This window comes from Pezoporus flaviventris, unplaced genomic scaffold (genome assembly GCF_033815535.1).
Source record: "Pezoporus flaviventris isolate CSIRO_AGI_PZ_B2104156 unplaced genomic scaffold, CSIRO_AGI_Pfla_v1 ptg000096l, whole genome shotgun sequence".
Classification (NCBI taxonomy): Eukaryota; Metazoa; Chordata; class Aves; order Psittaciformes; family Psittacidae; genus Pezoporus; species Pezoporus flaviventris.
In genome coordinates this window covers 1583964-1597223 of record NW_026892644.1, presented here as the reverse complement: position 1 = coordinate 1597223, position 13260 = coordinate 1583964, and the positions used below count along the sequence as shown (strand labels likewise).

The 13260-nt window shown below is 38.4% G+C and overlaps 1 protein-coding gene across 2 annotated transcripts in view; it reads left to right on the top strand.

Moving 5' to 3' along the window:
• Positions 1–13260, top strand: part of LOC133281107 (potassium voltage-gated channel subfamily KQT member 1-like) — a 467184-nt gene that overhangs the window by 49735 nt on the left and 404189 nt on the right. For both annotated transcript variants that reach the window (XM_061476317.1, XM_061476316.1), the window contains 4 exons: positions 2048–2188; positions 8729–8839; positions 9884–9979; positions 10863–10991. In XM_061476317.1, coding sequence (XP_061332301.1) covers positions 2048–2188; positions 8729–8839; positions 9884–9979; positions 10863–10991 — 477 coding nt within the window. The remainder of the gene's footprint in view (positions 1–2047; positions 2189–8728; positions 8840–9883; positions 9980–10862; positions 10992–13260) is intronic.

The window sequence follows — 13260 nt, the reverse complement described above, 5'->3', positions numbered from 1 at the left end:
TTAATAAAAAAAAAAGTCAAAAACAGAGTTCTGTATTTACATTGGACAAGTGTAGCTGAAACCGTAGAATGGTACCAAAGGGAAGAGAAAATAAAACCTTTATTCCTGTCCAGTCTCTTAAAGAAATTTTTGTTTAAAAAGAAAAACAAAACAGAAACACCTCAGCTGCTTTTTCTTTACAGGCAGAGTACAAGGTCCTCATTTATTTGTTGAGTTTGGTACTCTTTCAGAAAAAAATGGGACTCTAGACCCTTAAACAATGTGAGAAAATAAATTCACATCTTGTGACCTGTGAAAATAACAAGCACTTGGACCTCTGTGGGCCCAGAAAAGCTTACTAAAGTTGTCACCAACGATTTCCATGTGTTTTGAAATTTCACATATAGCTGTATTAGCTCACTCAGGCCTGATTTGGCTAGGAAGTTCTTCTATTTTCAGCAGGTTGAGCTTATACAAGCATTTCTTGCCAAAAGCAACGAAACGTGAGTCAATATCACATGTGGGGATAGAAAGACATGGAAAAATCATGGAGCTTACTGAAAAACTGAGTTAGCCAATCCGGCTCCAGCTTGTAATCCTCTCAGTTAGTTTTACTTATTCCTCACCTTGCTTTGTGAGGTCTTCTACTGCTTTGAGGAGGGTGTTACTGATGAGTTGTGGAGTTAGGCTTTTCTGGTATTTTTCCTCAGTGTTGAATTTTATATTGTGTGGTCCTTATGGCAACTGAAAATATAATATGTCTAAGTCAAAAAAATGTCTCGACTCAAGTCAAGTCAAATTTGCCTTTATGCATATTTCTTTTTTATTCTTTCTGTTTCCTTCACATATATGTAACTGAAAGTCCTTGCTGAAAACAGTATTAAGCAGCACTTGCTGACGCTCTTATCTATGAAAAAAAAAAATTCATATAAATGTAAAGTTTTAAAGCCTGATTTCCGCAAACTGCATTTTACTTTGAGATCATGCATCAACTCATACTATTTGACATTGGTAGACACCAATCTATCTATATCTCTTGAAGTATGTATTATTTCAAAATCTTCTGCACTCTCTCTTAAAGACATTATTTATTAGATGGCTACCATTGTTCTTAAATATAGGCATGTAGTATTTTCTGTATATATGCATATGTAATATTGAGTGACATTTAGAATAAGTCTAAGACAATTACATTTTTATCTGCACTTTATTTTAAGAGTTCAGTCTTTATATGAATACAGGACTGGAGCTGAGAGATGCCAATGGTGAAATAAGCCAATTAGTTCTGTTGATATTTCAACCACTTTGAAAAGATCTCAGAAGACTATGCACAGCACTGCTGAAAAGCATATTTTTCTGCCACTTCTGACAAAGTCAGCACTTAAGCCAGAAGTATTCCAGTTATCATCCACTCTCTAATTCTGTCCTCAGAGACAAAATCAAAAGAAAGCAGTGATGGCCATCCCTCAATAACATGTAAAATCTGTTAATATCTGAGATGTAAGCAACATGCCAAGTGTAACTATAAGATTTCTGTTGATGTGGAAAAAAGTCACAAATCTAGTAGAGAAAAGCAGAATGTTTTCTTTGTAAGCAGGCAACAAGAATTAGTCTCCCTTTCTGTTGTAGTTTTTTATGGATCACTAAACTTACAGTTTCAGGTGTTAAACAGTTTCATCTTGCATTGAAAAAAACTTGTGTAGGCAAACCAAAAAGTTGTGAAAAATTAGAGACATGAAAACTATAAATGTAAAGGAACTTTTCAGAGCAATGAAGTCGTACCTAGAAGTACACAGTAGTACACAAGTAACATCATTAGAGAAAAAGATGAGAAAACAAGGGTGACCAGCATAGAAATCTGAACTACTGGAAACTTATTTTATTTCCTCTTTCATCTGCCTTGTTTAGCAAACAGGCCTGAAAAAATTAAGGCTCAGTTAGAAAGACTTGCCCATGGACAAAACTAAATATTATAAAAATCCTTTATTTACAATTACAATGTTTTACAATGACAGAATATAGATGATGCAAAACTTAGGCGCTTGTTTGCTTCCTTTTTTTTTAATAGGAACTCATAACCACATTGTACATTGGATTCTTGGGATTGATTTTTTCGTCCTATTTTGTTTATCTTGCTGAGAAGGATGCCCTTGATGAGGACGGGAAGACAGGTTTCTCAAGCTATGCTGACGCCCTCTGGTGGGGTGTGGTAAGTCTTTAGCAACAAAATTAGAACACGAGATTTCCTCTTCAAGTTGTGAATTTTTAAAAAAATATGTTATTTCTTTCTTTACAAAATGTATTTCTGTAGGGAAGCTCAACAACCTTTTAAAAAGATACAAGAAAAAATATAATAAATACAATTAAATCCTTTTGGGATTAAGCTATATTGTGAAAGCATGATAGCAAGTCCTTAGCAAGGACATTGAATGTTTACAGATACAAAAAGTCCACATTGAAATCCATATTTCAAAAGAGTATAAATACGCTCCAAAACCTATACCACTTCTTTTAAACACCACTTAATTGTATGAAAAATGTTCATAACTTAGAAAGTATATTACATTTGTGGAAGATGGATTAATAATGTTATTTTGCTGGGTCTTCTTGTGTAAAGCTCACTTTGCAGGTTATAGGTTCTGTGGTGGTTTTTTTAATAATTCTATGATTCACTGTAAAGTTAAATAGCTCAAGTATTTTGGATATCTACTATCAGTTAGGGTCAATTCAAATCTTTGGTGAAATAAAGAAAAATATCATTAAGGGGTGAGTAGGATTTTGAGAGAATTGTGGTAATTATTGTCGGCATGCCCAGAATCAGTTGAAAAAGGAATAGATAGCTATGAGCAGAATAAGAGACCAGATTGTTTCTACACTCCCTTCATATGGCTCATCGTGTTTCTGACTGTGACTCATGCTTTCCTTCCTTATTAGCTGTTGCACGAACCATCTCTTCTCTTGTGGTTCCTTTTCCCCACTGGAGAACCCCATATATTTTATGAATTGGCTGTCTCATTATAACAAACCCAAGGAGATCCATCATGTCAGTGTTAGTGACAGAGAAAAATGAGAGGACTGGAACAGATACAGAGACACCAACTTCCAAAGAGAAAAGGTTATATTTCAAGAGTGATTTGAAATACAATAAACTGTACTTGTTCCTAGATGATAGACTTGAAAAATGCCAACATAATTATTGGGCCATAAACCAATTGTTTATCTACAATCAAATAAACTGTCGAATAAGTCTGGGAAGGCAGACAAAAAGTTACTAATAGATATGTTTCTAATTCTTAACTTAGATGCTGCGTAAACCTCAACTTCAGCGAAGTATACAGAAATACAGATTATACTACATGTAGCCTAAGTTACCACTTTTTAAGTGATTCAGTATAAAAAAAAATTAACTATTAAATTCATATCATTAAGTTGTCAGGCAATCGTTTAATTTGTGAAGTATTACCTACAGCCATGCAAAACAATACAAACTAAGGATAATCTAGTAAAAAAGATAAATCCACTAAATGGCCAGATGGACCTGGTTATCTAATGTGTTGGGAAGAAATAAACCCATGAACTAGCCTATACAACAATCACTTGCGAAAGTCCTCAATAAAATATGATAAAGTTTTCAAAATATAAAACCTCATAGTTATAGACATGAGATAAGCTCTAGCTAGCAGAGGAAAAGGATAAATGTCCCAAAAGCATAGATTGTGCTGTATTTAAAAAAGAAAAGTAAAAGAATTAGGGTGTAATTGACATTATGAAAGATACCCCATGTCTACTTTAAGAAAACAAACCAGTACACAGGCTCACTTATTCTGCTATTACTTGAGTTCTTCAGCTCAAATATCAGCGTTCAAATGACTGAATACAGTGGAATGCAGCTATTGTTTCTGCTTTTATTAATGGTCTAGCTGAATAATCTGTGAGGTACATCTAATTAAAAGGGGGGCTGCTTGTGACAAGTTCAGTAGCATTAGGGGTCCCGTAAAAGTCTGTGCTAGTTTAGTTAAATCTATGAGAAATCTCTCATAATTTTTTCTAGTATAGTGAAGTTCCAAAGGGGGTTGTAGTACCATGTGATTTAGAAAGACACCAGTGAAAGAAATTAAAAGCATGTAGTTTTATTAGTAAGGAGGTCTTAATTTAATATGTAATCATTAAAGGATCGTCATTCATGTTTGCTCTGCACAATGTCTTTGGTGTTTCATTAAGTAATTCCTAGGCCTGTAACTGCAAAACGCCAGAAATGCCCAGTTTCAGACCTGAATGGAAGGTCCCCTTATCAAACTGAGGGGAGCAAGGTAGAGTGGAAAAAAAAAAGGATTTCCAGCAGTCAGTTTGGGAACTAGCTATGGTTTTTAGCGTCCAATTCTGCCCATGTATGTTCATGCAAGGGGTATTCATGCATGTAATAAAACTTTCATGTGAAGTCAGTATGCTTTTTCCACCCTTCCATTTTACTTCTTTTAGCTCTAGTAATCCAGAACTTGCTTTATGAGTTGTATTGAATGTTCAGATATGGATTACAATGTATTTTTAAATGCTGGAAGGCACAGCCTTGATTTGACTAAAGAGTAAAAAATTAAGGTAAAAAAAATCAGAGTGTGTTTATACAAGCATATTTTGTTAATAATTTGGGCATAAGGAATTTAAAAGGAGTGCAGTTATAAAGACCAACAGATAAGTTTAAAACATGTATTACTTTACCCTGCTGAGATAGATGACATGGAATCTGTAATTCACAGCATATGTATATGCCTTGCAAAATGTTCAATAGGGGTTTTTTGTTGTTTTCCAGAACTTGACGTGTTTTGTATAATAGCAAGATAAAATCAGCTTTCTCTTTCTCTAGCTGTGAGAGCCACATGAAGAACACTGTTTAAATTGTTGTTTGAGCTTTTCAGACATCTAGGCCTCCTCAGCATTAGTGAGTCACGGTGCAGGTGCAGTTCACAGCTGGGAACAGTGACAAAGGACAAAGTGAATCAGTTTCTTTTTCTTTTCAAATCTTCTGTAACATAGAAACACAGATGTGGAGTTACTAGGGATTGAAATTTGATTTCACTTTTGCCTTTCAAAACTGAACCATAGGAAAATAATCTTGGTAGCAAGTATTTGAAAGTCTTATGTGTCTGACAAAAACCACAGTGTGTATTATGGGTAACATTTTGCTTTGAGTAGAAAGTGCAAGCTTGCTGAACTTGATACAAATGACTTGAAAGGCTTAAATATGAAAAAAAGGGAAAATGAAGAATGAATAAGAGTTGGAATTAAATGCTAACTACATTCACCCTCTTCAGTTAAATGCAAGGTTGTTCAACCTAGATTTGGCAGGCACACAGATTAAACTGCAGAGATATCAAAGGCTTGTGGTACACGAAGCCACTTTCAGAAGTTATGGCATGTTAGAACACATGCAAAAGCACTTCCAACAGCACTATCAGTCTCCCAGTATTGCAACCCATGTCACAGCAGTTTTAGTCCTTCCTGGGTATTTCTTTAGGAAAGAAGGGCATGCAGGAGGGCTTCCGTTCTGTTGGCCCTTCCATGCTCCTGTCTTGTTGATAGTAATGCTTATTGGTTTTGCTACAAACAGGACTATTCTGTACCACTGAACTTGAGTTGAATAGTTGCTCTAGTAGGTGTTAACTGACAGAGATACTTGGGATCGATTGGTCATAATTTCGGTAATATATTTCAATTTCAGAGGCAGCAGTTTGAACCCCTTTATATTTACTATGTTTTTTGAGGTATGCAATTCTCTCTCTTCAAACTTCAGGACATCTGCCTATCTTAAAGCATGTGAGAAGCTCTGTTGACTTCTACCAAATTAGAGTTCTTCCTTTTTTGAAGTGTACATGTATGATTTCAGAGCCTGTGTTAGAACATGTGCGTACCAGCTGGAACGTGTCATATTAAATCTGTGTTGCAAAGGAGGTGTCATTTTTCAAAGTTAAGTTATTAAACATTCTCTGAGCAGATAACTAATAACTTTTGGATATACAAGGAGAAAGACGTTCTGGTTGTGATTAAGAAAGCCAGAGAATTATATTATTTATAATCCTTTCCACATACTTCAATGCATTAATTAAATTACCAAGAAGTAACCCTCTTAAGGTAGCCAGGGATAAACTTTCCGAGACATGTTCAGGCACCTGCAGGAATCTGCCAGCCAAATGCCTGCTGTAGAGATGGAAAAATCATCTTTTCTGTGGTTTTAGCTTTCATGCTGTCTTCCATAGTAACACTAAGGCAGCTCAACATTACTGCAGTTTGTTTTTAAGTCCTGAGTGCTGGAGAACTAAAAAAAACCAACCACCCAACCAAAAAACAACAAAACCCCCCAAAATAACAAGAAGCCTTTCATAAGAAAAAAGAGAGGAAAAGGAAGGAAAAATCCCAGACTTTAAGGGGTCATCTGGGTGCACTGAGGAGTTGAAGTGTCGTTAAAGAAACACTGCTTTAACTTCCTTCACTCCCCACTAACACATACTGCATTTCAAAGCTGAATTTTGGTGGCTGGCAAACTCATCTGTTTGTACTGCTGGTAGTACACAGCACCTGAGTCATTTCATGGGCAAGCCATGTTAAATCTGGACAAACACCTGGCAAGACAGAGCTCCTGCTGAGAGCAGTTTGCAGTTCAAAGTAATAATATTCATTACAGGATGTAGGTACCACGAAGTTGACTTCATCAAGAGAGAGATTCATGAGGAATAAACACTAGCCTATTTTTTCTTTTTTCTTTTTTTTTTTTTTTTTTTTAAGGAAAACTTTTAAAAGCTTACTTTGATAGTAGTTGGTCAACCTGTGGGCTGGCTTTCATATTTAACCTCAATCTTACCTCATTACCTTGGAATAACTGTACCCAGTTCTGGTTCCTCAGTACAAGAAACACAAGGAGCTCCCGGAGAGGGTCCAGCAGAGGCCACAAGAATGATCAGGGGTTTGGAGCATCTTTTGTATGAGGAGAGACTGCAGGACCTGGCCTGTTTAGTCTAGAGAAAAGCAGACTGAGGGATCTCATATCAGTATCTCAAAGGTGGGTGCCAGTAGGATGGTGCCAGACTGTTTTCAGTGGACCCCAGCAACAGGACATGAAGCAGTGACCATAAACTAAAACACTGTAAGTTTCACCTCAACATGAGGAAGAACTTTATGCTGAGGGTGCCAGAGCACTGGAACAGGCTACTCAGGGAAGCTGTGGGGTCTCCCTCTCTGGAGCCATTCCAAATCTGCCTGGATATGTTCCTGTGTAACCTGCTTTAGGTGACCCTGCCTTGGCAGGGGGTTGAGGTAGATGATCTCCAAAGGTCCCTTCTAACCCTGACAATTCCATGATTCTATGATATAAACTCTTTGTTGGACATGGCCACTGCCTGTGGGTCTATACCACTGTGGGGCTGGGCCCAGGGTGGTGAGACCCCTGATTCACCAGCTGTGGGATTCCCCTGGCTTATCTTGGGCTCCTTCCTTGGGATCACCTTCTGTTGGGGACCAGCTGGTCCTTATTATACTACAAACCCTTCTGATGCATCAGCCTTCACCTGGACTCTGATTGCCTCACAGAACCAATCCTTCACTGACCACTGGGCTTCTAATAAATTCTTTTTCACCCTGCTGGGGGTCTTCAGAAACAGCCCCAAACCTCTGTTTCACCCAGCTTGTCCTTGCCTCTGTGGCTTTTCAGTTGGCCTGACACTTCCACAGTGATTTAGTCCCTGAGCTATTAGTTTGAATTTGCCTCATCGTGTGGATCCATATGCTGACTACTGGACCTAATTCTAACTATGATCTCTGGGTGGACCTCCTGGCTTGATATTGGACCTGTTCCACAGCTGTCTGTGATACTGCTTTATAATCTGGATTCCTGATTTAACCTAGTTGTTCTTTCTGCACCTCTGTTGCTTGAGTGTTGTGGGACTGGATCCTGACTGTGAGGACACTACCCTGCTTGTTAGGTTATCTGCCTTGACTCTGGTCTCTCTGTCTTTTAGGTAGTACCTGGATCTTGCTACACCATGATAAGTGATAAGTAGGTCCTGTGGTTTAGACACCATTTTGAGCAGCAAACAGCTGTATTGCGTGGGGAGGGAAAAAAGCTGAACATAGTGCCCAGATGTACTTAGCTCCTCATCTCCTGAAATATTTAATTTGGGAGATGACATGTCTTGGAATGGTTGTGTGTTTCTTTTGCTCTGAAGATTCAGATTGGAGGGTGTTAGTTCTGTACCATTTCCTTCCTGCCAGCACAGGGCATAGGTTTTACCCTGCTGCACCTAGTGTCTCTGCCTGACTGTGGAGTTCAGCAATGTCTGTGTATGTAGCTGTGTGCAAGTCAGCGCTTTCAGGGCTTTCTTCTCAACTCTGTGGAGCCACATTTTAAAAGCAAAAGTGGAAGTACTGTAAGCCTATGGTATCAAGTCTACAGGGCAAATCCTTGCAGTTTTGGAAGGGTAGAACCAGCCAGCTGCAAACTGTGAGAGCAGCCATCCTGGGTCCAGGCTACTGTTGCATCCAAAACAGTTGTGAATCCCTGTTGAAGAATGTAAAAGCAGGGTAAAGCTCCAGTGATGTTTACCATACTCCTGTGGTTTCCTTATGCACAAACACTGTTGATCTATGTATATCTTACGGTATTTCCCTCCTTTTTTCTTTCTTTTTTTTTTTCCCTGCTTTTTTGGGGAGGGAGAAAAAAGGTACTGCATTGTAATGAATCAGATGTTTGTTTCTGACATAGGTAACAGTCACAACAATCGGTTATGGAGACAAAGTTCCCCAGACATGGATTGGGAAGACAATAGCTTCCTGTTTTTCAGTATTTGCTATATCTTTCTTTGCTCTGCCAGCTGTAAGTAGAACTTGGATCTCTTTACTAAAATATGTCTGACTTGGGCTCACAATTAGGTAGTTTTAAATTGGTGCCTTTGATAGGAAATAATGGAGGTGGGTGTTGCTTCAGAATGTGGACACACACATGCTCAAGTGTATGTTTATAGCTGTGCACATACACACGCAAATGAAACTGCTGTATCTTTACTGCAATTATTTTGGAGATGTGGCCTAGAAAGGAGGTAAGAATAATTTTCACTATTTTGAGAACTGAAGCTATTCTTTGAGGAAAAGCAAAAGAGAAGGTTTTTTTTTTATCAGTATGTTGGTGCCAGAGGTGAAACTTCATTTCTGCTCTTTTGTGATTATGTAAGAACAGCCTGGCGTCCTGCAAGGAGAGGAACAGCTCCACAAAAGAGGTCTAGGAAACTGCATCTGCTTTCCTGCAGGCTCCTGTAAAGCATCTTTGGGCTTCTGGGGTCTTCAGATAAACAAATGGGGAGGGAAATAAAGACAGCAACATCAAAATAATTAGAAAAGACAAAGGGTATCTTAAGTAGCTATCAGTTTTAACAGACATGATGAAATCATAAAGCATATCTTCGTCTTCTATGCTTAGTTTGCCTGGAAAACCACACTGCGCTCTAGCTTCAGTTGTGGTTTGGATTTTGTTGTTGGTTTTGTTTGTTTGTTTGTTTTCTCTTAAGGAATTAAAAATAAGTGCAAAGAATAGCTGTAGATCAGTCATGTGACATTGACATTTGCTTCTGACAATAGGGCTTCTGGGTAGGGCTGCTTTGGAACATGACAATCTTTGTTTAAAGTTACCTGTAGATCACAGCAATAAACACATGCTGTTCATTGAAGGTACATGATGCCAACATCAACATGCGCAATTTCAGATTTATCTGTTGAAATAAATAGAACTTTGTCACTGTGGACATTTGAAAATTCAGAAATTTTCTATTTCTAGGAAAGTCTTCTATGAAAATGTCTTTATTTCCTAGCTAAGTATTTGTTTTAGGCATGTAAAGCTTGACTAGTAATTTCTGGTTACATTCAGGGTATTCTGGGGTCTGGTTTTGCCCTGAAAGTGCAGCAGAAGCAACGTCAGAAGCATTTCAACAGACAAATCCCAGCTGCAGCTTCTCTAATTCAGGTAAGGCCCCTAACAGTAAAATGTTTAGGTGAGTATTGGAGAGGGAGTGTGATCTAGTAAAGTACTGAGAATCACAGTTGCTAGACTTTACTATAAATCAATGCTGAGAATCATAGTTACTAGACTTTACTATAAATCTATGACTTGTATTTAATCATTTTGTCTTTTTGACCCACTTCAGTCACCAGATAGAATTAGATAATTGCCTCTTCCCCCTGCTCTGAATGAACATAGAAGGCTTTACAAACCTGCTATTCACAGGCATAGTGACACAAACTGTATGCAATGAGTCTATTTGGCAAATAGTAAGGAAAAAAAAATTATAATAATTAATTCATAACCAGCTTTTAATATTCCCTTAGGTCTTGTGCAACTGCCAGATCCTGAGGTGCTGAGTGTGTGTATATGTTTACATACAGCTTAATACAGAAAAGTGTTCCAGCATAACTGTCTGTATGATAATACAATGAATGCAATAGCATGGTGCACACTCAGATGTGACCCATTGCAGAAAAAAGGAAAAAGCAGTATTCTATGATGCTTGTGGGGATTTTATGAGGGGGTTTTGGGTTTGCTTGTTTGTTTGTTTGTTTTACTGTGGGTGTGTTAGACTCTAGTTCCTAGCGAGAACACTATGAAAAGCATACTTAAGACCAGTGTGTGCTGAGTGTGTTTCCTGGTGCAAATTATATTTACCACAATTGTATACAGAAAGGGGTGTATGTTATTAGGCATGGTGTGATGTGGTACATCACAGTCATTGCAGTCAGAACCCTTTTGCAGCATGTTTACATCGATTGAAGACTTGCTGTCAGTTTGACTTGCATGTCCCACAGGACAACAGTGACTGCTTTTTCACTGAGATTATTGGATTTTGTTATAGACTCTGTGGCGGTGCTATGCAGCAGAGAAATCCTGCAGTTCTACAGCAACATGGAAGATCTATGTTACATCACCGGTGCAAAATCCCAAAAAGCCACCAGCGCCATCTAGCCCCAGCCTGAGAAAACAGGTAGTGGAGCGTCGGCAGAGCTCTCTTCCGTTCTTGCTGTTAATTTGATTGGGATAACCTGCCAAAATCCTTATGAAATGTACAAAGAATTTGGAGAGCTGAAAGACATTTGTAATGGGACATTTGGTTGCTTTCCCCATGTCACAGTGTGAGTAGTTTTCCTTAAAATATTCCTGAGGGACAAGTGTCTTTTCATTTTAAATTTGCCCTGATGCTCGGCAGGTGCCAATTCCCCATTGGTTTATCCCCTTTGAAGTCTCCACTACCTCCCAAAAGATAGTGTAAGTCAATGATGACACTTCCCCATTTTGCATTTGTTTTGCATACAGGAAGAAAGGAAAAAGCTAGCATACAAATTTAAGTTCAGCAGGTGGCTGACCATATCTTTGCAAGCCCTTCTCACTGTGGTACTTTTATTTGGGGCGGTGTGTAGAAATTTGGGCAAATTCATGAGCTATGGCTGCAGTAAAGTGGAACAGTGTTTGTCTACACAGGGGGGATTGCCTAAACATAGTTATGTAGTTTTATTGGCAAGCTTGCTTAGCCTTCAACACCCCTTGTAGAAAGGCCCAGGTCGGCTGCAGGTCTAGCTCAGATACTCAGGGTTTCTAAAGTGATTTTATAGGCCTGGATTCAGCCACTGATCCCTATTGTCCAGAGGAGAATTGCAGTGCAATTTCCCCACAGCACATGTACAAATCTGCACTGACATGATCTGAACACACGTATATATTTTGGTGTTGCAGCATTGCAGCCAGTGTTGAGCAGAGTGTAACTTTGCCATGAGAGTAACACTTTCATGACTGGCCATGAGGAAAGAGGTAAAGCTGAAGTAAGGCTGCTTAGTATGTGTTGCTGAGCTGCACATACTAGGAAGGATTGGAGAATGGTAAAAATAGACAGTTTTTAGTAACCTTAGTATTTTCCCTCTGTTTTCTCTAAAGAGACGGATTTCCCTAATGTATTACTAAATCTCAACTTCCCTGTGAACTGCTAACCCTAATTCATTACCATAGTAAAGTTTTTTTCATCTCTTACAATGGGTTATCTTCTCTTGTCAAAGGAGGCTAATGCTTTCTTTCTCTACCTAGCCTCTTACTCTAAAGACTTGAATGTATATTGAACATCTTGTGCATTTTATTCTCCATAGAATTCCTAGTTTCTTTTCCTCCTATGACAGCCCATAATATTTGCATTTAGAAGCATTTCCACACATGGTAGTGCATGCACTGACTATAATAAATGCTCATTTTATGCCATTTTTTGTCCTCCATTTGATTAATTTTGAACATGTTTAGTTTAATTGCTGCAGAGCTGAACAGAAAAATGAATTAAAAAAGATTGGATGCAGATAGTAATAAAATAAGAATTGGTTGACTTAACCAGGTGGCATTGTCCCATTTGTGAATGTATCGAGCCTCGAGCTATTTGTGTTGATATGTGCAAATACATGTTCTTGATGATGATGTTTAACTGCTTAGTGGTCAAATCAGAGGCTGTAACATTTTGTAGAATGGAGTGCAGTAGCCTTTGATCTCGGCTCCTTGTCAGAAGATTACTGGAGCAGCAGGTGAATTGAAATATGGCTCTTACCTCTATTTTAAGTTGTGTGGGAATAGTAGACCCAGGTGGGATTAGACCAAAGGGTAGGTAATCATTGAGACTGGAAATAAATATTGAAGAAGTAATATTAATATAACTAGGTGGTGGCAGCATCCAGGAGGCAGACAGCACATGCCATGTAGTCAGTATATGATTGGCTGATATGTTGATCACTAGCAGTCACAAAGACGGAAAGACAGATGGAGACCAACCTTGCTTGGAACCAGTTAACAACAAACCTTCTCTGCCTTGCCCCCCCACCCCCCACCACTTCTTTTGTGCCAATTGTAGGGTGTTTATTAGGTTGCCTCTCAGGCTTCTGAAATCAGAACTTCAACTTTGGAGGCAAAAGAAAGGTTTTATTTTCTCCTGATGTGCCTAATTCAGCCTTTTTGGTAAAAGGTGAAATTTTCTTTAGTTGAAAAGACTTCACAGTGCCTAGCTCCTAATTCAAAGTCTATGGGTATGTTTAATTAGAGCTTTAGAAAGATGCTACCGCCAAGCTGGTGTACTCAAGTAGTTAGTATTTTGAGTGCCTTGAGGTTTGGACCCAGTTTGGGAAATTTTGCTGGAGATCTGGTTTTCAGACTGTGCTAGGAAAGTTCTGTGAATCAAATTCTTACCAGATTTAAGTTGATAATTCAGAATCAGCCACTTTGAGGACATC